This window comes from Zootoca vivipara, chromosome 3, assembly GCF_963506605.1.
Source record: "Zootoca vivipara chromosome 3, rZooViv1.1, whole genome shotgun sequence".
Taxonomy (NCBI): Eukaryota; Metazoa; Chordata; class Lepidosauria; order Squamata; family Lacertidae; genus Zootoca; species Zootoca vivipara.
The window spans coordinates 56,110,302-56,131,738 of record NC_083278.1 but is presented as its reverse complement, the minus strand read 5'-3'; the positions used below and the strand labels follow the sequence as shown (position 1 = coordinate 56,131,738).

At 41.4% G+C, this 21,437-nt stretch overlaps 1 protein-coding gene across 8 annotated transcripts in view; it reads right to left on the bottom strand.

Moving 5' to 3' along the window:
- Positions 1 to 21,437, bottom strand: part of LAMA2 (laminin subunit alpha 2) — a 377,555-nt gene that overhangs the window by 70,832 nt on the left and 285,286 nt on the right. For all 8 annotated transcript variants that reach the window (XM_060272671.1, XM_035109029.2, XM_060272672.1 and 5 more), the window contains 9 exons: positions 20,311 to 20,453; positions 19,727 to 19,825; positions 15,203 to 15,314; positions 12,703 to 12,865; positions 9,662 to 9,872; positions 8,452 to 8,568; positions 6,460 to 6,623; positions 5,816 to 5,954; positions 159 to 261 (listed from right to left, as the gene is read on the bottom strand). In XM_060272671.1, the coding sequence (XP_060128654.1) occupies positions 159 to 261; positions 5,816 to 5,954; positions 6,460 to 6,623; positions 8,452 to 8,568; positions 9,662 to 9,872; positions 12,703 to 12,865; positions 15,203 to 15,314; positions 19,727 to 19,825; positions 20,311 to 20,453 (1,251 nt within the window). The remainder of the gene's footprint in view (positions 1 to 158; positions 262 to 5,815; positions 5,955 to 6,459; positions 6,624 to 8,451; positions 8,569 to 9,661; positions 9,873 to 12,702; positions 12,866 to 15,202; positions 15,315 to 19,726; positions 19,826 to 20,310; positions 20,454 to 21,437) is intronic.

Sequence of the window (21,437 nt, the reverse complement as noted above, 5' to 3'; positions counted from 1 at the left end):
GTGGGTATACAGTTCATATGGAAATCAAGTACTGATTATAGAGACAGAATTGTAAATCAAAATATTTTCCTATAGAGATATTTGCACACTAAGACCACAGTAGATCTCATTAGCTTTTCAATGAAACCCAATTATTGCAGGGAAAGAAAAAGACATACCTTTAACATCATTTGCCTGCCTGTTGGCATCGTTAAGAACCCTGAAGCTTTTTTGCAGAGCATTCTTGGCACCATCCTTTAATGATCCTTCTGGACCAGACGCCTATAGAAGAAGAAGGGGGGGGGGAGAGACCCAACAACCAACTACTGTCAGTGAAATGCATGCTAAGCAGCAGGTTCAGGAGAAGTTGAGAATCCTCAGAAAAAGTAAAATGGGGCAATTTAGTTCAAGCGTCATGAAAATTTGAAATGATCATCAATGCAGTTTAAATTATGCTCTCAAATCACTATATTTCTCATACAGAACTAATATAATATTTTTCATATTAATTTGGGTCTTACATCAAAGCAAATACTTTCCAGGCAGCCATGAAACAGAAAATGAGAGCAGGGCTGAACTAGGGAGCAGAACTTTCCCTTTGTTTTTGTTTTTTTAAAACATTATTTAGAACAGATTTGAAATCTATAAATTCTTTCTGCATCTACATGAATACAGCTGTCTATCCCTAAAAATATGCATGACATGGCCTACAAACATTAAAAAGAGGATTCTGCCAGTATGTTTCTGGAGCCAAACTGAGTCTGCTGTGACATAAAACACATCTGTGGAAGTGTTATGATGTTTGTATGTGCAAAGAATGTTAATGAGCTAGTGTGGCATAGTGGTTGAAGGGTTGGACTACTGCTGCGGAGATACAAGTGCAAATTCAACCTCAGCCATGTAGCTCACCTGGTGATCTTGAGCCAGTTACCCTCTTCATCTAACCTACCTTACGAAATGACTGTGGTAAAAGAGGAAGGGAGGCTCTCTGGGTTTCTTGGAGGAAGGGTGTTATAAAAACTTAACAGCTAACATACGTGGTTAAAATAAGAGCTTGATTGCTGTTATAGGCAATCAGGTTGTACGATTCTTTGAGCCCTTGTATGTCTGTGTTTTAGAGTGGGAAGGCAGAGTAATAGCAAAAATGTATTCTGTTTCCTCCCAGAAAAGCATTGAGAAGGACAATTATACAGTGTCTTTTCACTCTGGACTGGGACTACAAGTCCTAGCATTTTTGATGACTATGCCTAATCTTAGTCCTATGAGACTTGCTAGAGGTTTTTAATGCAGTGTCATCAAAAGGTTTAAGGCATTCAGTTCTATTTTCATTTCAGCAAATTAGACCGGAACTGTGCAGGATAAAGGACAGCAAGCTGAAGCTTAAGACAAGGATGATGATGATGACTGGGGGCAAGTCTAGACCCAAAGGATTGCTTGTTGGCCTTGCCTACCTTGGATGGGGTCATATTATCCATTTAGTAAAAATATCAAAATAAAGTTGAAATTCATGAAAATCTATTTATGCAATTTGTTTTCTCTTATTAAATATTCAAATTATTCTTCAAAATGGTATTCCATCAGATGCAGCAAAACTGTACCCCTGCCACATTAGATTATATTTCTTCTATTCTTTCTCCCTTCAGATCCAGAGGCATTGGGGTGATCACTGCACTAGTAAGGAAATATATACTGAAGGATTGAGATGATGATGATGTTGATGATTACTATTATTGCTATTAACAAATAAAATGTTTAGTTGAATGGACAGTAAAAAAGTTCAATAAGCATAATGAAGATGTGAAAAGGTCAATTTGCAATAAAGCAAAAAGGAGATGCAAGTTGGATATGAGGGAAATTTGATTGGAATACATGCATTGTAAAAAAAAAAACTATTTACACAAGCTATTCAACAGATCAGTAGAGATTACTCTTTATCCAGCACTAACTGGCACTGATGTGCATAACATTTTACATAGATAAAGTAGGAACAGATCATACTTTCAAAACTGAATTTATCATTATGATTGCCATGCAATGAAAATGCTCTATACATGATACCCAGCATGCAATGGAAGTTTTAGAGCTGAAATCACCATGTATGGGAGACTTTAAATATTGCAAACACCCGTATGTAGAAAGGATGGATGTTTTATGCAAGGATACAAATACACATTGGTTTTGATGTGTGAAGACATAACAAAAACTTGCAATTGGTTGTGGCTTCTCAAGACATGTATGATGTTTCTTAATTGTAATATATCTGCATAACATCACACATGACTATGTGCAACTTTCACCTTTTTCCCTAAATGAAAATGTGTGAAAAATTGTAACTTTTGGAGGTGCCCTGAGATCACAGGAATTATCCTGTAAGAACAGTATTGTACTACAAAAGCTTAAGAATAGAAGAAACAAGGAATGGAAAAGGAAAGAAATAAGAATTACCAACTGTGATTGTGAATAAATACAAGAAAGACTGTGAGGAAATATGGCCTAGTTAAGTCATGGCAGAAAAGAGTAAGAAGAATATCCGCTGCTCAAGCAAAGCATTGTAGAGTAAAAGTAGCTTTGGGGTGGGGGAAATCTGACGACTGTGAGATATCTAGTAAAAGTCTAGTAAAAGGCAAGCAATAAATAAACCAACACTGCCTTAACGAAAGCAATAAAACTTTTCCTCACAATTTAAATAGTCTAGTATAGGGTAGGATTCAGCAAATGGGTCCCACGGCAGAATTATGCCTGTGTACTTTTTGGGACTTCTGCTTGCACAATGGGGCTGCCCCTCCTACCCCCACTTGCCTCCCTTAGTGTGACATTTGATATACTCCCCAAGTGTCTCTATACTGAAGCTTCTATAAACTGTATAAGAAAAACAAAAACAAATTTGTTAGCAATAATTAGGTAATTATAGTATATATAGCACCAAACCCTTTCACAATTTAATGGCTTTACTGCATTTTATAAAATACCAGCATTTCCTAAATATATGTTAAGCCTTTATTATTATTCTTTTTTAAGGATCCTCAGTTCTGAATTGGATCTTTTATCATGATAGAACCTAGATTACCATCGCCATCCACACAAGTAATGGGCTATGTAAATCCACTTTAATAGTGGAAATACCTCATCTGTGATGAATTTATTTTGCTTTAGAAGCAAAGAAGAATCCATCATATAAGGCATGAGACGAATTCATCTGTCATATTTTAATACTGCTTATCTTTCTAGTTGCCACTTATTCTTCATTCTAGGATTCTTAGGATTTTTCACTGCTGGCTGCTCTTAGCTTTAAAACCATGCAGTCCATAAATCCCTGGTCCATTGTGAATCGATGGCAAGAGGCAAAGGGATTCTGGTAGCAGATGCACAACCATGCACAATCATGCCGTCTCCATTTCTTCCCATGGTGAATCCAGGAACCTGCTCTTCCCCATGCCCACAGGCACCTCATACCAGGGACGGGAGTGAATTCTCTTGGAGTGAAGTGAGCAAGCAAATGAATAGCAGATCTTTGATCACCATGTGCATAGCATATGGTGCTGTTGACTGCCCAACACAGCTATGTGATTGCAGGGCAGGGTTGTATATCATTCCTCTGAGCATGCAGGGAAGGACTGTGGTCAACTAGTTCATTCATAACAATATAATATTAAGAATTAAAAAAAACAGCAGCAGCACATCGACAAATTGCTATTGGAAAACTTCCTTGTACAGAAGTGGACTTTTTTTTAATAATGCTTCATGCAAACCTTGGGTGGTATTCAATTAAGTTCGATTCCGATTGGACCTACTGAAATAAACCTGATTTAGCTGTGTTCATTTAATTTCAAGGGGCATACTCTGAGTAGATCTTAGTTGCGAACAACCGTTTAATGGCAAGCTTGCAGATTACTCTACTATGTGAAATAGGGCTGAGTCCCAGATTGTCACTGGAGTAAGATCTCTGTGTAACACATTTCAGGTGTAGATACTGGTAAGCATTCTTCTGTTTCATTTTACTTCTTTGCTACGACCTTACAAGCAAACTGACCTTTGAGACACTTAACAGCCAAAATCATAACTCCTCTCCTTCTGTCTTTTCTTAGGATATAGTCTCTGCTGCTTTTCTTGTTTACTGAAATGATGATTACCAAGGTCCTAGGAACTTTTAATGGTGCATTTGCCTGGGAATATCATTATATTTTCTGCAGAAACTGTAGAATATTATGTTTTGTCACACTGCACACACTTGTAATCAATCTATGTGCACTCCTTCCCGAGTACTAATGTGCGACTGATACAGTTGGTTGCCTCTATAATATATTCCACAGGTCACTGTTTTCCTGACAGATGTTCAATAGCAGATGTTCTGTCCTCCCCAGCGAAGGAAGGCACATGTCTGATAGTTAACTCTTTATTGACAAGAAATGCACGTACAGCAGCTTCTACTGTGCTCCGTATACACACACAAACACACACACTTCTACCCTCTAGTCCCTGCACAACAGTTGCAGCAACAGGGAGACCCACCCTCCTGCCAGCTTATATACCACCCCCTGCCACCGACAGGTGGCCTGCAACCTGCAACTTTTCCCCGCATGGAAGTCGCTGCTGTTCTTCCCACTTCAAGCCCCTCCTGCTTCTAGAAGACAGCGGGGCAGGTGAAGGTGGGGAGTCTACTGACCTATCTGTTGGCTGAACAGCCTCCTCTTCTTCCATCACATCTGGTGGACCTTCCTCTGTTGTGGCCTGCCTTGACTCTCCCTACTTCCCGGACTCCTGCCGGGCAGGTGGCGTCAAACCTTATAAATCACTGGCTCCCCCATCTGGGTCATTCTCCTGGTCCCCTCCCTCTACACCACACTCTTCAGAGACATTCCAGTTCCTGACATCGTCTTTGTTTCCTGGTGTTCTGTCACACACTACATGGACTATTGATGTAAAAACATCAGTCGCTTTTACTACAGATTGACATTTGTTCCATTCAGGGCTGAACAGCAGGTTTTCCTAGGAAAAGCAGCAGGACAGATGAAAAAACCTCTTGGATCCATGCCTAGAAAGCACAGGGCAAATGGAAAACCTCTTAAACCTGTGCTTTCTAGGCATGAGACAAGCAGAAGTGTGGACGAGCCCATAATTATGTACTGTGCCATGATTTGTGCCCTGTAAAGGGAGGTGCAGCACCAGTGTGGCACATGAACATGTAAGGGGCAAATGCAACACAGAGAAACAGTGGGGTAGTTACAAAGACTGTGGAAACCATGTAAATAGGACTTGACGAGTTTTTGTATGAAGGTTAGAAAGACCACAGACTTGGTGTTGAAATGAAGATGCTGTAAAAGACATTGACTCATATTGTTCTCTTTTAGAAGACCATACAAACTAAAAAGGAAGAAGGAAACATTCAAAGGAATTGACAAAAAAAGAGGCACCAGTCTCAAAAGATGTGGTGGAGTAATGCTTTTGAACAGGTGTTAATAAAAAGCAGGGGTAGGCAACCTAAGGCCCGGGGGCTGGATGTGGCCCAATCGCCTTCTCAATCCGGGAATCAGCGTGTTTTTGCATGAGTAGAAGGTGTCCTTTTATTTAAAAGGCACCTCTGGGTTATTTGTGGGGCCTGCCTGGTGTTTTTACATGAGCAGAATGTATTCTTTTATTTAAAATGCATCTCTGGGTTATTTGTGGGGCATAGGAATTCGTTCATTTTTTCCCTTCAAAATATAGTCCGGCCCACCACAAGGTCTGAGGGACAGTGGATCAGCTGAAAAAGGTTGCTGACCCCTGATAAAAAGCATATTTGGCATCTTTCAGATTGATAAAAAGGAGACTCTTTGAAGGAAACATTATTTTCTCTTACCAGTTGTATAGCTTCATTGGCACGAGCTTTTGCTCCTTTGGCAATTCCATCAGCTTCATCAATATAATCCTTGATATTACTGTAGGCCTTAAAAGCTACAGTGGCATTGAAAGAGAGGTTTTTAGCTTCATCAAGGATTCTGTTAGGATACAAAATGCACATAACTTTAAAAACTCCATGGGCAGTTTCACAAGCTGCAATCCTTTATTTAAGTACTTGGGACTAAACTGAACTCAATGGGACTCAGTGATGGATAGACTTGGCTCTGTGTGTCTTGTCACTACGAACCTACTAGCTGGATCCCAATCAGAAAGGGCAAACAAGTCTGAGATGTATTGTCGGTAACCCTGCACACCTAAGTTTCCGATAAACTTAATGCTGCCAGAAACTCTACTTTTTCTTTGGACTGTTTGCCATTAATCAAAAGACAAGTGCAAACACTTCAACCTGAGCTCTGTGTCTTGTATCTGGTAATGTTAGGACTACTGGGAACTTTAGGATTGAATGGTGAGGATGTTTGGGAGTTCCTGATCTATATTCATAGATGTTTAAAATAGAAAAAGTGTTATTTATTTCTGCCTGTTAGAGAATCCAACAGCGTAATCAAGTTGATATACAAAACAACAAACTTATGGTTAACATACCCATCCAATATAGCAGATGAATCATTCAGCTGGGCAGCATGGGCCTCTGCCTGTAGCACCTTTTCTGGAAGCTTTCTGTCTTTGATATCTTGGGAAAGATCATCTATTTTATCCCTTAGATTATCTGTCAATGGACTTATAGTATCCCGGACGTCATCCACATACTAAGAGCAACAAAACAGGAAACTGTTTAAACAACTGAACACAGAAACCATAGCCCCACCCCATTATTCACCCATTCATTTATTTTAAAAAATGTATTAATTATTCTGCTAAGAACTCATCCAAAAAGCAAGATAAGCTGGTTCCCAGGTGGCTACCCATCTGGATGCTGGTCATCCTTATGGCTGCTTGGCTCCCAACTATTTCAGGCTCTGTTGTCAGATATAGGAATTAGGAGTGAAGACTAAAGATGTCAGCATAACTCCTGATTATGCCTGGGGCTTGGCTTTGACTTTTAGGAGCTTGTAATACTTGGTTCAAAGGCTAGGGGAACATCAGCATCACCAAATTCATCTCTGACTCAGATTTTAACTTGGCTTTTCCAGGCCAACCAGACATTAACTGTGCAGAGCATGTCACCCATCCGTATGAAGGCAGTTATATATCCTAAGGATGGTGACATTTTCTGTCCCACTAACAAATGCATCCAAGTGTAGCATGTGTGTGTCAAAATCAATTCCACAACAGTTTAGAATGTTTGTGGTCTGGTTCATATGTGGTTTGTGGTCGGGTAAGCTGAAGAACAAACCTTGGCTGCAGATCATAGGCCAGGAGAAGACAGTTTAACCATAAATCTCTGTGGTGCAATGAATCAGTGTGTCTGACTGTTAACCAGAAGGTTGGTGGTTTGAGCCTACCCAAGGATGGCTGTGGGCAGAATTCCTGCATTGCAGGGGGTTGGACTAGATGACCCTTCCAATCCTGTGATTCTGTGATCCCAGGTTTGGACAACACAAAAAGCCAAACATTGACTTAGCTGCCATGCAGCACTAAGCTAAAAGAAACAGGGAGGAGCAAAGCAATTGTGGTTTCCTCCCTGGGAGCCAGCACATTTTCAGTGTCCTGGTAAGATGTGGTTCTGTGCAAACACAGCTAGTCTGTCTTCACCCTTAGATTTTATCATGGGAATACATACATGGGAAAATGGCAAAGTTGAATGTTTCCAATAAATATAAATCACATTTGACTGTTATTGCCTCTACTTATTTACTAATTAAATCTATATAATGTCCTTCTTCAAAAGGCCACAGAATGGTTTACAACAATACCGGTATACAAATTGAAGCAGTTATAAAAATGCAATTATAGTAAGAAATACAGGCGGCAACCATTTTGTGAGGGGGTTCAATTCCTGGCCCCTGCATGTCAGTGGAGCACGCAGAAGCCCCCCGCCCTGTTAACCCCATTATGTCTGTCAGGGGTGGTGGGCTTTCTCTCTTCACAAAATCACCACAAGAGGCTCCTGACGTTTTTATAGTCTTTATTTACAGTATTTACAAGCAGTCATTAGCACACAATGATCATTCATCAGAGTCACTCAGTTCAGATCTCTACTGAGCTCTGCATCCGCCCCGCCAACATGCCAGGAAATGGCTAACCTGCTCACCTTGTCTTTCACCCCTCCTTTTCCCCACACGTTTCGTGAGAGCTGGCTTAACCCCCCCCCCGGGAGTCTGAGATGGAACTTAACCCTTGCTGCTCCTCTCGACTGACTTCAACAACTCTTTCTTGCTCCTTCCCCTCTGGCATAGCCTACTCCATCACTGCGTCTCCCCCTCCCTCCGGGAAACCTGACACTTCTGGCCCATCCCTGACAATGTCCACTGTTCCACCACCATTCTGCCTTCTTTCGTGTTCACACTGACCCATGCGCCGGCTGCCAACTGGATACACACAAAATGGTTGCTACCTGTACATAGTAAAATAAAATATTGCACTGTTGTGAAAATCTGTTTCTTTGTGCTCATTCTTCAACTATATAATATTTACCTCCACAGCTAAATTGATTCCATTTGCAAGGTCATTAGCTTCACTAAGGATGTCATTTCCTTCTTTTAGAGTGTTTTCCACCGCCTGTCGTCCATCTTCTAAAGCTTGCTTCTTTTCCTATAGATTATATTTGTTTATGTGAGGAAAATGGCTCAAAATGAATATGCGTTTGTTTTTATATTTTATATTTAATAAAACATTGTGTTTGCAGCACTTTTGTTGCTTCTTTTGTGTTAGGAAGTAAGGTGTTTGTAAGAAACCTCAGGATTTCCACCTTCTGTAATATCAGATTTAGGAAATTGCATACGAAGCTGAGTAAGCATTCTGGGGAAAATGCTATTTTGGGGAGCTTGCCATGATCTGAGGAATCTGATTAAAACACAGAATTCAAAGGGATGATTACATAATAAAATTCTACAGAGAAGTGAATATTTTAATTTTCTGCATCTTCCTTCTCTCTACCTTGAAGAAGCACCTGATCTACCTTTAGGGAATGGCAATGGTTAGCCCTTCAGGCCTCCCAATTCTATGGAAGCTAGCATCATGCAACTCATAACAGCCTTGAGGCAGAAAAGACTGAAACAAACAAGAAACTGAAACATTTGTCTTCATTTGAAGTTGACTTCGCTCTTACTGTCATGGCTAAGCACTTGTTAATGTATGGTATAATGTGCTTTCAAGACTTCGCAATTAAAATTAAATCAAGGGAAATCATTTACACCAGTTGCTAACAATAAAAGATATAGGGTAGTTTGATTTATAATCTGAATTTACATATGCCCATTTAATTCCTGACTTGAGAACAAGACAGAATGAGGAAGTATATCCATTCTAATACTAAATCTTGATTGGCTGGGTCTGTGTATAGTCTCAACACAGATTTTAGAACAATGATTGTTTGGGGCCATGACTACTTGGGTTGCTATATTACATCTGTACTGTAATACTGTATATGCATGCGTAGATCACAAACTATTCACTAGAGTAAAAATTTAAGTTCCATTTCATTTCTTTCTGGCATCAATAGTAGTTTCAGTAATTTAACTTAGTCCCCCCAACTAGGAATTAAAACAACATGTCAATTAATTTGTCAAGATTTTAAATCTGCTTGTAGCGTTTTAAAAGCAGAGGGGAAAACATTTCTGATTCTGAGAGAATCTGCAAGTGGCAGATAGTCAAGACAGTCAGAGTGGGGCATCTCAACACTCACCTCCACAGATGTCATATTTCCTTGGTTGATTGCAGATAGTCTATTTGCCTCCCTAATTTTGTTGGTTGCTTCTCTCAGCAGGTCTAGAGCATCATCAACCTTATCTTGGTAGTCTGCCAGCTTGTCTCGGACTTCATTTTTGAGCTCCTCTGTTCTCTTCCCAGGATCTCCAAACAGTTTGTTAACTCTCTTTAAGAGGGCTTCTGCTGCTCTGTAACATATGAGACATGGTATTGTTAATATGCGTGCCATACTTATGATTCCATGTGCTTTTGATGTCTGTTTTAAAATGGACTTGGGTTAGATTTTCTTATAAATTATTAGAACACATTACAAAATTGCATGGATCCCCTTAGTTCTGGGTGTTTATTCCAACTCTGTAATACTGGTGGAAAAAAAAACCAAATTATGTGATGTATGTCTAAATCCAAATCAGAAACATCAGCAGCAAATCTAACTTTCTGCTGATTGCCATGCTTAATTTGGAGGACAAAAACAAAGCAAAAACCCTATTCCAAAGAGGTTTCCTGTTGAGTTATTCTGGCCTAAATTGCAGATATGCCAAGTTGCAAACCAATGTTAGAAATCAACTTCATTTTTCATTTCTTGCATATAGTTTTTTCAACAAATTCAGAAAAAGTCCTCTCATTAACCTTCAGTTTACAAGCAGGGTCAAACGCACCCTGATAGCACTATAAAGAAATCATTAACAAATTGTTTTAGATAGTCTTCAACCATAATGAAATGCAAATTGCCATGTGGTGCGTCAAATTAGTGAAATAAAAATGATATTTTCACTTGTGGCTTGGGGGGGGGGTCAATTCTACCCCTATTTGAATGAATGAAAAAACCCACACCCTTAACCAATGTGTTATTTAACCAATATGGATATGGAATGCTATTCTAGGTTGTGGGCTGTCTAAAGCATATGCGACGCCAGGGTGCAAAGATCTGCCCGGTGCCCCCCCCCCTGGTTGCCCAGTCCCAGGCATGCAGGAGGGTGGAGCCGGCCGGCTGCCTCAGCGTCTCGCTGGCTCGGTCGCCCCCAAACCTGTGGTGCAGAGCCACCCGCAGCAGAAGAGCTGCTGGGCTCTTCCCCAGACTCAACTCTCAGGCCCAGACTCTCGGCCTGGCGCCCCTGAGAGCCTAGCACCTGGGTGCCCCGCACCCCTAACGCCTATGGGTAAGACGGCCCTGGCTAGTTCAAGTTTCAGCACTACCTTGGAGTTGGAGAGCTCATGGATTTGTCAGATCACTGGAATAGACGCATGGAGGCAATGCAACTGAAGCTGCCATTCCATGTTACAAGTACCCAGCTGGCAACCAATACCACCCACACAGAATGAGGAAAGGGGGAAAGTCCTGCTGCACAAGCAGATATCCTTGCACTGATTGAATGGGTTGGTTGACTCCTGCCCAAAATTTCACACACTAATTCCTTGTTATCTCCCATGCCCTGTTATTCCTGTTTTACTTTCTCACCCCTGTCCTCTGTTTGAAATAAATAACACACTCTTAACCTTAAAAACAAAACAAAACAAAATCATAGTAAACCTGTGTATTTAATTTTACATGCTACTATAGCCAAAGATCAGACTGGTTATTTCAAAATAATCAGTGTAGAATAGCTGAATAGGCTTGAGACTGAATATTTTCCAGTTTTAGCTGCAGTCTGGAGGATGGAACAAACTCCATGGGCTATTGTCACGGCACTGCCCAGCAACACCTTGAGGGGAGAGGAGGAGGAGGAGGCTGGGCAGGAAGAGCTGGGAGGAGAAGGACAGGAAATGTCAGAAGGAGAAGGGGAGGGGTGGCAGGAAGCACCCACAGAGTAAAAGGGCTCACTCATGCTGAGCCGGAGCCCCAACACCGCTCCACCAGCTCGGGAACAGAGGGGGAAGCTATGCAGGTCCCGTTAGCAAGGGAGAGGTGGGAGTTGAAACGTAGAACGCAGAGGCAGAGATTAGGGCTCCCTAAGCTTTTATGTTGGAGAAAAAGCCGCCAAAAGTTACTTCCTGGATCTGAGTCTGACAGTAAGGATGGCTGAATGATGCCTACTGCTTCTGTAAATAAAGACTGAAATATGTATAGCTCAGAGTAATCAGCACCATTTCTTGCGGAGAGCACCCCCAACTCTTACAGCTATATGCCAGCTATCTATTGTACTGAACCATACTAGAAGGAGTAGAGTTACATATAATGAGTTACACCAGGCACCCCCAAACTTTGGCCCTCCAGATGTTTTGGACTACAATTTCCATCTTCCCCGACCACTGGTCCTGTTAGCTAAGGGTCATGGGAGTTGTAGGCCAAAACATCTGGAGGGCCGCAGTTTGGGGATGCATGAGTTACACTGTGGTCTTAAACTCATTACTCAGATGTAAGTTCCCCTGGAATCAATAGGATTTATTCGTAAAGTCATGCACTAAAATGAAAAGGAAAACTGCAAAGGGAAAAGAATGACATGAAATTGGACATAAATGAATGTGGAAATAGTAATGGGGATCTTTTCGATAACAAACCCTTTATCTATGGGAATATGTTTGCTGGCAAATCGATCAGTGTGCTTGAAAAAGAGCTATTCTGTACAGGTGACAATAGATGTAGCTGCCCAGTGCCTCACTGTTCCAACCTTTATTTCTAGGAACACGATCAAAGAAGTGGTCAGGTCAGCATAGCTGGGTGTGTATGGGATAACCTCAGGCAACTACTGTTGGTGCTTTTCTAAAGCTATTAATCTGGACAAAAAATTTGAAGGCTCTGAGTATCCAAATATGCCAGTACAAACCAGGTTTTTGGAGGATCAGGTTAGGTTTAATCATTTTTGGATACTTAGAGCAAATCTTCCAATGCTGAGAAATGACTATGAGTTTTTTGAATCAGAGAATAAATCCTTACTATTATCCCTGCCTTCATTGTCTATTTGAGTGGACCAGAACCACTGCTCAAAATTCAAGTTCCACTGAAATCTGAATAGATCACAGTCATTTTCTTTAGAACTCATTTGCTAACTCATTTATATTTATTGCTTTGCTACTCACTCTAGCTCATCTAGGGCTGCCTTCTCTTGGACATCCAGCTTTCTCTTCCTGAGCAATGCCATCATTTTGTCAACATCCCTCTGCAATTCTTGAAGGCTTTTGTCCAGCGGCTTGTCTGGGCTTCCAAGTGTCTCATTCAGCTTTAAAGCTGTTTCATTTGCAGCTGCAGAAAAGTTGGCAAATTATATATATCATCAAAGAGAGACAAGGGAAAACAGAGGAAGGGAAGGAAATGGAAGCAGGGATAAACAGAAGAACATTGTTATTATTACCATTTATTACCCACCCTTCATCCCAAGGTCCCAGGGAGGGTTACAACAATTAAAGCACAATAAATAAATGTTTATTGGTTATACTTGAGTAATATTCAAGCACTCAAAAACCCTAATATGAGTGTCTGGGAGAGTGGGGATGTTTGCTCCACCCCCCCCCCACCCCCAATCACCTTCCATGACTTGGAAGAATAAGTTCCAAAGTTAGGAGTTTGCTCTACTCAAGAAGCTTTCCTGTGTGATTTAGAATCCTGATTTTCTATGGTTCTAAATCATGCAAAGCAGGTCCTTGTGAACAGAGCAGGTTTCCTGTTTCAAAAGTTATTCTTCCACCTGATGGAGAGTGACAAGGTGGGCAGAGATAGTGCTCTCAATCCAGCTTTCCTATATTGTTTTCAGGATTTAGAATACATGAACTGTGCTATATGTAAGCTTGATTAGAGTGGGATATGAGGACTAGGCTGCTGTACTAAAAGCTTTATAGAAAAGGTGGGATTTGAAGCAAACAGGGGGGTTAAATTATTTGTGGGGACAATATAAGTAGTGAAATTTTGGAGACTGAGGAAATAATTTTAATGAAAGGCCTGGATTATGTTAAAAGACTGTTTGTTAGAGGCAATCCTTAATTTGCAATAGATTGAGAAATAATTGTATGGAGACTTCTTAGTGCAGAGCAAGAAGTCAACAGTATACATAAAGCATTCATGATTGTATGTCCGGTACACTATAATACTATAAATAATGTCAGAGAGCCTGAATTTAAAACTCGTTACATCAAATTAAGTGTCTGGGGCGGTGTGAAGCTTATGCTTCAGAGGAAACTCCCCCAAAAGAATAATCATCCATGCATTTAGGACAGGAATGTTAATTTATTAGTATCCAGATTTTTGTGAATGTAAGAGACATTCATAACACCATGAAAATTGAAAACACAGCCTCCTAGGTTGCCTTATACTATGTCAGACTTTGTCCATTTGGACAAAAATTGTCTACTCTGGCTGGCAGCAGCTATCCAGGGTTTCAATGAAAAGCATTTCCCATTAACTGCTGTCAGGTTTTTAGCAGGAAATTGCAGGTCACCTGCCCCCCCCATCTCACTAAGGGCCTTTCCAATATTTCTTATTAAATGATGATTCGCCTGTGCAAAGAAGGGCTTCAGCAAGTTTCTCGCCTCTTAATTCAGCTTTGAGGGCTGGGTGTGTGGAATCTCCTTAAAAAAAGAAAAGAAAGATGTGCCAATCTGTTTTTTTTGGGGGGGGGGGGGAGGGTCTAGTCCCTTGCATTCACCCTATGTCACTGAACAGCCAATAGGTTATTGGCTATGGATTTAGTTGCGCAGTTATGGCTGCTGAGCTGGCACATAGGTGGACTGGAGTAGTGAAAATTGCAGGCAGTTCTCATTACTTTAGCTGGAAAATAAAAGATCAACTAGGAAGAGAACAAAGGAGGTCAGACTATGAAATCTAAATTCAAACAATGACTGTGCTGCACCAAGTTTACAATAATGTGGTTGTTTTGCTCCCTTTTTGTTTATTACTTATGCATGGTGTTCTCTTATTTTCAACCCCCCCACCCAAAATGACTTGATACCTTTAGTTATGGCTCTCAACTGTACTTTGAAGTTCAGAAAATCATGCTCCTTGCAGGGGCATAATGCCTACGTCCCTGGGCATATGTATGGCTAGCTGCCATCTGCAAACACTAAATAGCAGGTGTTCATTAACAGTAAGTAGTAATGCATTTTTAAAGCCATTTTGAGAAATCAAAAATGTACTGTTAACGCACCACACAGGATGCTAAAACAACAAGAGGACTTTCCCCACCCCCTTCTCCTCCCAAATGTAATTTTTACTGCCTTGAAAATAAACAACAGCAAAGCAGAAGTTCCCCATTAGTTATTTAATCATAATAGTTATTCTTCAAGAACCTGAACATCCCTGAAGATCCCTGAAGGAGAAGGTTCAATTTTTCTGCTGCTCTGTGCTTTTAATTGCCAATCTGCCAACAGTTGTAGCAAACTTAGATTGCAGGAAGTCTACAATTATTTGGCTATATAGGTTTTTTTCATTTAACAGATTTGAAGTCCAGCATTTTAATCAATTGATTTCTTTCGGCTCATGTATGGTACTCTTTTTCAGTGCTTTCGTGTTCTTGGTCCCAACCGGTGATGCTTTACATTTCTCGAGAGGCTATTGGCACTGCCTGCCTGCCTCCCCCTTCTCCGATACCTTCTGCTGCCTGGAGGGTGCCCTTGATGAACTGTCCAAGCATCTTCGCTCTCTCATTAGTTGCCTGAGCGTGCTGCCCAGTTTGCTCCCCATCTGCTGTCACCTTGGTCGCCTGGCGATACAGATTAAAGAAACGTGTAATTAATGAACATGACAAGAAGATACTCCATCTGTCTGAATCTACTTGGAAACTTTACCTCAAGCAAAAGGCAATCAATGAATTATTGATCAGATATACTGGAAGTGACACACAGTCTTCCCAAGTACACAATTACATTTTATTACTCCCTTCTACCATTAAAGAGGCATCTGAGGCTTTATTCTGGGTTCTTAGAACACATACTGGAACAGGACACAAAGAGATCCCAGATGACATTATTTTTCTTTGACTTCGTTCACCAGCTATCATTCTTAGCACATGTCGAGCTCCATCCATGGTGAAAGTACTGAAGTCTATTGAAGCCATGAAGGTTTTAGTGTTTTATTAGCCCCTTCAGCCCTATTGATTTCAGTGTAACTTACAGAACACTAAAGTTACACTCCAGATCATTCTTGCAATGGATACTTCACAGTCTGTTTACACTCTTGTTATGCTTTTTAATAAGCTGAGTATGGGTTACACCCAACTACGTTCCATTTGAAGCAGACACATTGACATTAATGGACTCAAGTTAGTCATGCCCATTGATTTTGAGGGGCCATGTTAAACACTGAATGCAACCCTATGTTTTTATGAACTATTCATTCATGTAAGTTCTTTCCGCATCAAGGAATATAATGTATGCATGTACTCATGTGTTGTCTTCTTTTATAAGAGAACTTTGATGCCTCTGGACAAGCGTCAAAGAATAAACTCTACCTTTCACTTATAGACTTCATCAAAGTCTTTAATGCCTTCAACATTGAAGCTATGTATCCATTCTAAATGCTGTGAGAGAGGAATCAATGCTTAGCTTAGAAAAGAACACTCTGCTACCAGAAAAGAAGCAACGGGAAATGCTAGATATCTCACGAAGCTTGTTATTTCTGTGTTACAGAACACAACTGGCTGAACATGCACATCAAGGCCTACAATACCCAATCTCCTCAGAACTATAAGGGACAGACCAGCCTGGTCCCTTCAAGTGCAATTTCAGTCCAGAGGAAGACCCTAGATGAACACATGTGTTCATTTATTGATGTAACCACAATCCACCCTCCCCACGAATATTTCAAGGCAGAGTACAACATATGAGAATAAAACCCACATGAAATTATTAATAAAGCATCAATATCTACTGGCAGGTTAACAAAGAAAACTCATGTTAGAGAGGTTCTGTCTAAACCAGACATAGGCAAACTCAGCCCTCCAGATGTTTTGTGACTACAATTCCCATAATCCCTGACCACTTGTCCTGTTAACTAGGGATGATGGGAGTTGTAGTCCCAAAACATCTGGGGGGCCGAGTTTGCCTATGCCTGGTCTAAACAGCATAGTTTTCACCAGTGCTACAGGGCTAACTTCTCTCTGGCCCTGTGCTGATGAGTTGGGGTCAAGATAACAAGAATTTGAAAAGAGGAGGCTTGAGGCTTGAGCAACTGACAGCTGATAGTTGGGGGAAATAATATAAACACTGCATACTCGACAGGATCTTTTTTGCAAGATGGGGGGGGCAAGATGTGGAGCATGCATATCTGATGCTGCAGTCCTGCTTTCTCCTCCTCACGCTTATTCTGCTTCTTAGACTGACCATCTAACAGTTAAAAGATCTATCCCTGGTAACTATACCCCTGCAGAGAGCGCTTGACTGGTTCACTGAGATCCTGTGTTCAACAAACAGGGGATTTATTGATTTGAACCATCAACATCTTATGGATTTGAGAGAGGCATAGTGCCTAAGACCTGCCGCTCCCAGTTTCTGATAGGGTTCACTCATTTTCTCTAAAATACAGTGTGTTATATCAAGCAGCGTTTGCTCACAAAGTGGGATTTTTATCTCTCAGCACCAGGGATAATTTTTTTTAATTTTTATTAAATGTTGAATCTCCAAGTTTAATCATTCACCTCCTTCCCAGGTTCTTCTCACATTGTTCAAACAAGCACCTAAACCAAAATCACTGTTGAAATAAGACCTAGGCTACTTCACCACTAGGTGGCACACTTTATATTAATATAAATTCTTACTACCTGATTGACTAATGAAATTCCAATTTCTGCACAGTTTGGAGTCTTTACTAATAAAAGGAATAACAAACAACAGAGGTGTCATCTCAAGAGAACTTTACCCCCTACAAAATAAAGGCGTTTTTAATAACAAGATTTCCCCCTCATCTCTTCTAGATGAAGGTTGCTTGATAGGCTCTAAGTCATAACTGAGATTTGATTTGAATACACGATTTTCTCTGTCTGACTGTGCCTCTGTTGGATTACAAACTGGAATAAACGAAAGTGTTTTTATTTTATTTCCACAGGTCAGACAAATGCTAGGACAAATATAAAAAAAAGACAAACTGAAGTAAAAGCGAAACGAAGCCTTGCCTATTTTTTCCTTTGGGGGCTTTATAAAAGCAGCCTTTGGTGGAAAATAACAGTGTTATTCTGTGACAAATCACATTCTATTCATTCTATTTTTCTGGCTATTGACACAATTGCATGGTGTAGGACACAGGTACAAAACAGCTGAAACTTGTCAAAAAAAGGTTGACCAGCCTCTATTATAGTAGAAAATAAGCTTTCAACGTACACTTAGATAACCCTCAGGCAGAATGAGAAGGCAGCTGAGATGGTGTCTAATTAGCTGTTGAAATAAACCAAGGTCACTGTCTTTGTACTTAAACCTGGGCCATTTAAATTCGCAGGACCTGATCCAGGACAGGACCACAAAAAGAACAAAGAATGGAAGCTTCACTCCCAAGCCAGAGTTTGGATCTGCAATGGACACCCCTTCCCATCGTTCTCTATTTTTAATTCTACTTTCTTTGATGGTGTTTCAATGGACCATGTGAAGCTCTCAGAGTAGTTGTTTGGCCCTAGGGGCGGAGAGGGACCGGTGGCAAAGCTCTGTAGAACACCTCCCCTCTTGCCAAGAAGAAGCCCTTGCAGAGTTTGCCCTACCCTTGTGCCAGGCAGCAAGGCTTTGCAATGGCTTTTCCTTGAGGGCAAAGCCCTTGCACAGCTTCATGCCCCTACCCTACATGGTGGGGGCAGCAGCACACCATTTTGCTTCAGCCGCAAAAATGTCTTGGGCCACCTGTGTGTCTAATGGTAGTACCAGAGCCAAATACACCTTGATATTGACAAATAATGGAGGCTTAATTTCTTAATCGACCAAAGAATCGTTTCAACACCATTCTGACACCAATTGTGTCATATTCTCATTGAGAGCAGTGTGTGAAGTATCCCTATTACCACCCATACCACATGACTTCCTAGCCCTCTTCAGGCATTAAAACCTCTCACTCAAATAGCATTGTGTGGTGGAGAACTGAGGCAATCATAGTTCTAAACAGCAAGGAGAGCCTCCATAAGAACAGGGGGCTCCACTGTTTTAGAAGTTCGCCCTTCAAGCCATGGAGGGTGACCCTGGCAACAACAAAGGTAGAGATTGGGGCATTTGTACCCACTCATTTCACATGATGCTGCTTGTATGGGGCTTTAGAACACCTGAAGCTTTAGAACATCCTGCATACAGACATTGGCATAACCAGGGCCGTATTTACCAAGGGGTGCAAGGGGTGCAGGGCACCCGGGCGCTGAATTCTGTGTGGTGCCAGGCGCCCGCTGCTGAAGCCGCCAAAGAGTATTGTATTGAGCTGCTATGCGGCAGCGGGGTCAGCGAAACCGTTGACACAACTGATCTCGCGCCACCTGCCTGTTAATGCTGCTGCAGGGAGAGCACTCACTCTGGAAAGTCTCGCTCACAAAGCTGTGAGGAGGCAGAGTGACAAGAAAGAGGGGGAGACAGACAGAAAGAGAACGCGCCTATCTAGCGATGGGATCGCACACAGGCTCCGGAAGAAGAACTCGTATATGTGCGCTCGCAAGGGCCCTCCCAGCTCCTCTAGAAGTAAGCCACAATGAAAGGCTGCCCGAGATGGCTGTCCCACGCATGCACACAGTGCCCGCCCATCTCATCTTTCAGACTCCCCCCACAACCGTAAGCGCATGTGTGGAGTCTTTACACTAACTCCCAATGTGTTCTTTGTCTTCTTTAGAAAAGCTGGTTTTAAACAACACACACACACACACACACACACACACACACACACACACAAAACTCCGTTTAGAGCCGCACAGGCATGAGCGCCATTTATCAAATGATAAAAGTGACATAAGCATAATAAAAGTTAATTTGGAGGTTAAACTCAATTTGGAGGCGCTGGGCGGATCTTTGCACCCCGGTGGCGCATATGCTAAAGACGGCCCTGGGCATAGCAACCTGAGATGGGGTCCTTGGGAAGTGGCTCCAGTAACATAAGAACGTGTCCTGAAACGCTTTTCTTAAAAATGAAATTGGGGTCTAACCCTTTACCCTCTGGGCTCACCCTTGTCAAAAGCTCGTCCATCTCCGTCACAAGAGTATCCAAGTTCTTCTTTGCCACCTGAAGGAGTCTCTCTGGTGCTCGCTGAGGTGACAGTAAATGCTGAAGAAATAAAGTCATTTTACATTATGGATTTCAGAAATAACGCTGAATAAAGCTGCTCTGTTGACCTTAATTATTGCCGCTGCTGACACATAAAGCATGTTCATAAACGAGGGCAAGCAGTATATGCATGGGCCTGAGTAAACACAGCACTGATAAACATGTAATGTGGCTCTTCTTTATAAAATGTTAAGAGTTATTTTGTGACATTAACGGCACACATTTCACGCCACTGTTCTTACAATTTGTTTCCTTCTGTCCAAGAGAACAAACATGAATTACTATAGCATCTTCTACTTATTAATCCTCCCAATAATTTATTGTAATAGCTATTTAACCATCGTGGTATGCTTAAAGTAATTAAACCATTTTTACACCACCCACCCATCCTGATCTATACATAATCTCACATGCCCAAAAAAGCGTATGTGATGGCCTCTCTGTCCAGATGTGAAATCTAAAGCTGGTGATGGTTTTGAAAATACCTTTAATTCCTGGGTCGTATTTTCAAACGAATAAAGCATTTTATATGGAGGGTGTAGCGGGCCGCTGAGATTGACACTCAAAGCCATCTGGTTTAGAGATTCTAAGTCACGAAGTAGGACTCCAGTGCAGTCGTCATCACAAACTGTGGGAAAGGACAGTAAAGAATATTTATTCTTGCTAAATATTTGAGGCAGATGCTTGGTATTTCAACTCAGAAATATTTTACAGTGCCCATAAAGTTCTCCAAAATATAAGGCCACTAAACTCCAATAAATGGCGCCTTAAAAACCCATGGTGCAATAAAAGGAAGGGAAACAAAGATGTGAGCAGCAGATGGGATAAAATGGGATATCTAATTGTCAACAACTTGAAAACAGGGCTTTGTGATTTACAATGTGTTTTCAGCTATTGCTTTTTTGTATAGGAGGAATTCAGTATATAGTGCATTTTATAAAGTCACAAAAGCAAACCACAGGTCACAGTCCAGAGGAGCTTATAATCTCAATTTGGATGGAGAGAGGGAAGAGACAACATGGAGGGTGGGTGGGCACAGGCATGGGCAACAAGAATGAATGCAAGCAAATTCATTTAATTCACAATGGCTAAGTTCAATTGTCGACTGGGACTAATGCCAGTAACGTGGCTTCATAAAAGAAATTGGACTTTTGAGCTGGGACCTAAAGGGAAAAGGGAAGCCCTGTTCACACATTACTTGCATGTAGGGCACTCACAGTTTTAAGCAGGAACTACGCTTCTCACCCACCTCCAATCTCATGCTCCTGAGATAGTTGTGCCCCCCCCCCTGCACCATGTATTAAGTAAACTTGTCAGCAAACTTGGCTGGGACACCCAGTTGTGCAGACACCCAAACTGCAAGTGTATGTATGGATCCTTTGCAGACAACCACACACGATTCATGGATGTCAGAAGGCAGCACTACAGTAGGGGTACAGCATTGGGGTGGGGTGGGGAAACTGTGAGAGGGACAAACGTATGCGAAGGAGACCATTCCAGGGATAAGGATAGCAAGGGTGCATGGTGAAAAAAATGGCAAGAGAGTAGGAGACTGGTGACTCAAGGTGGTAGAAATGGAGAAGTACAAAATACATTGGGAAATTAAAGTAGA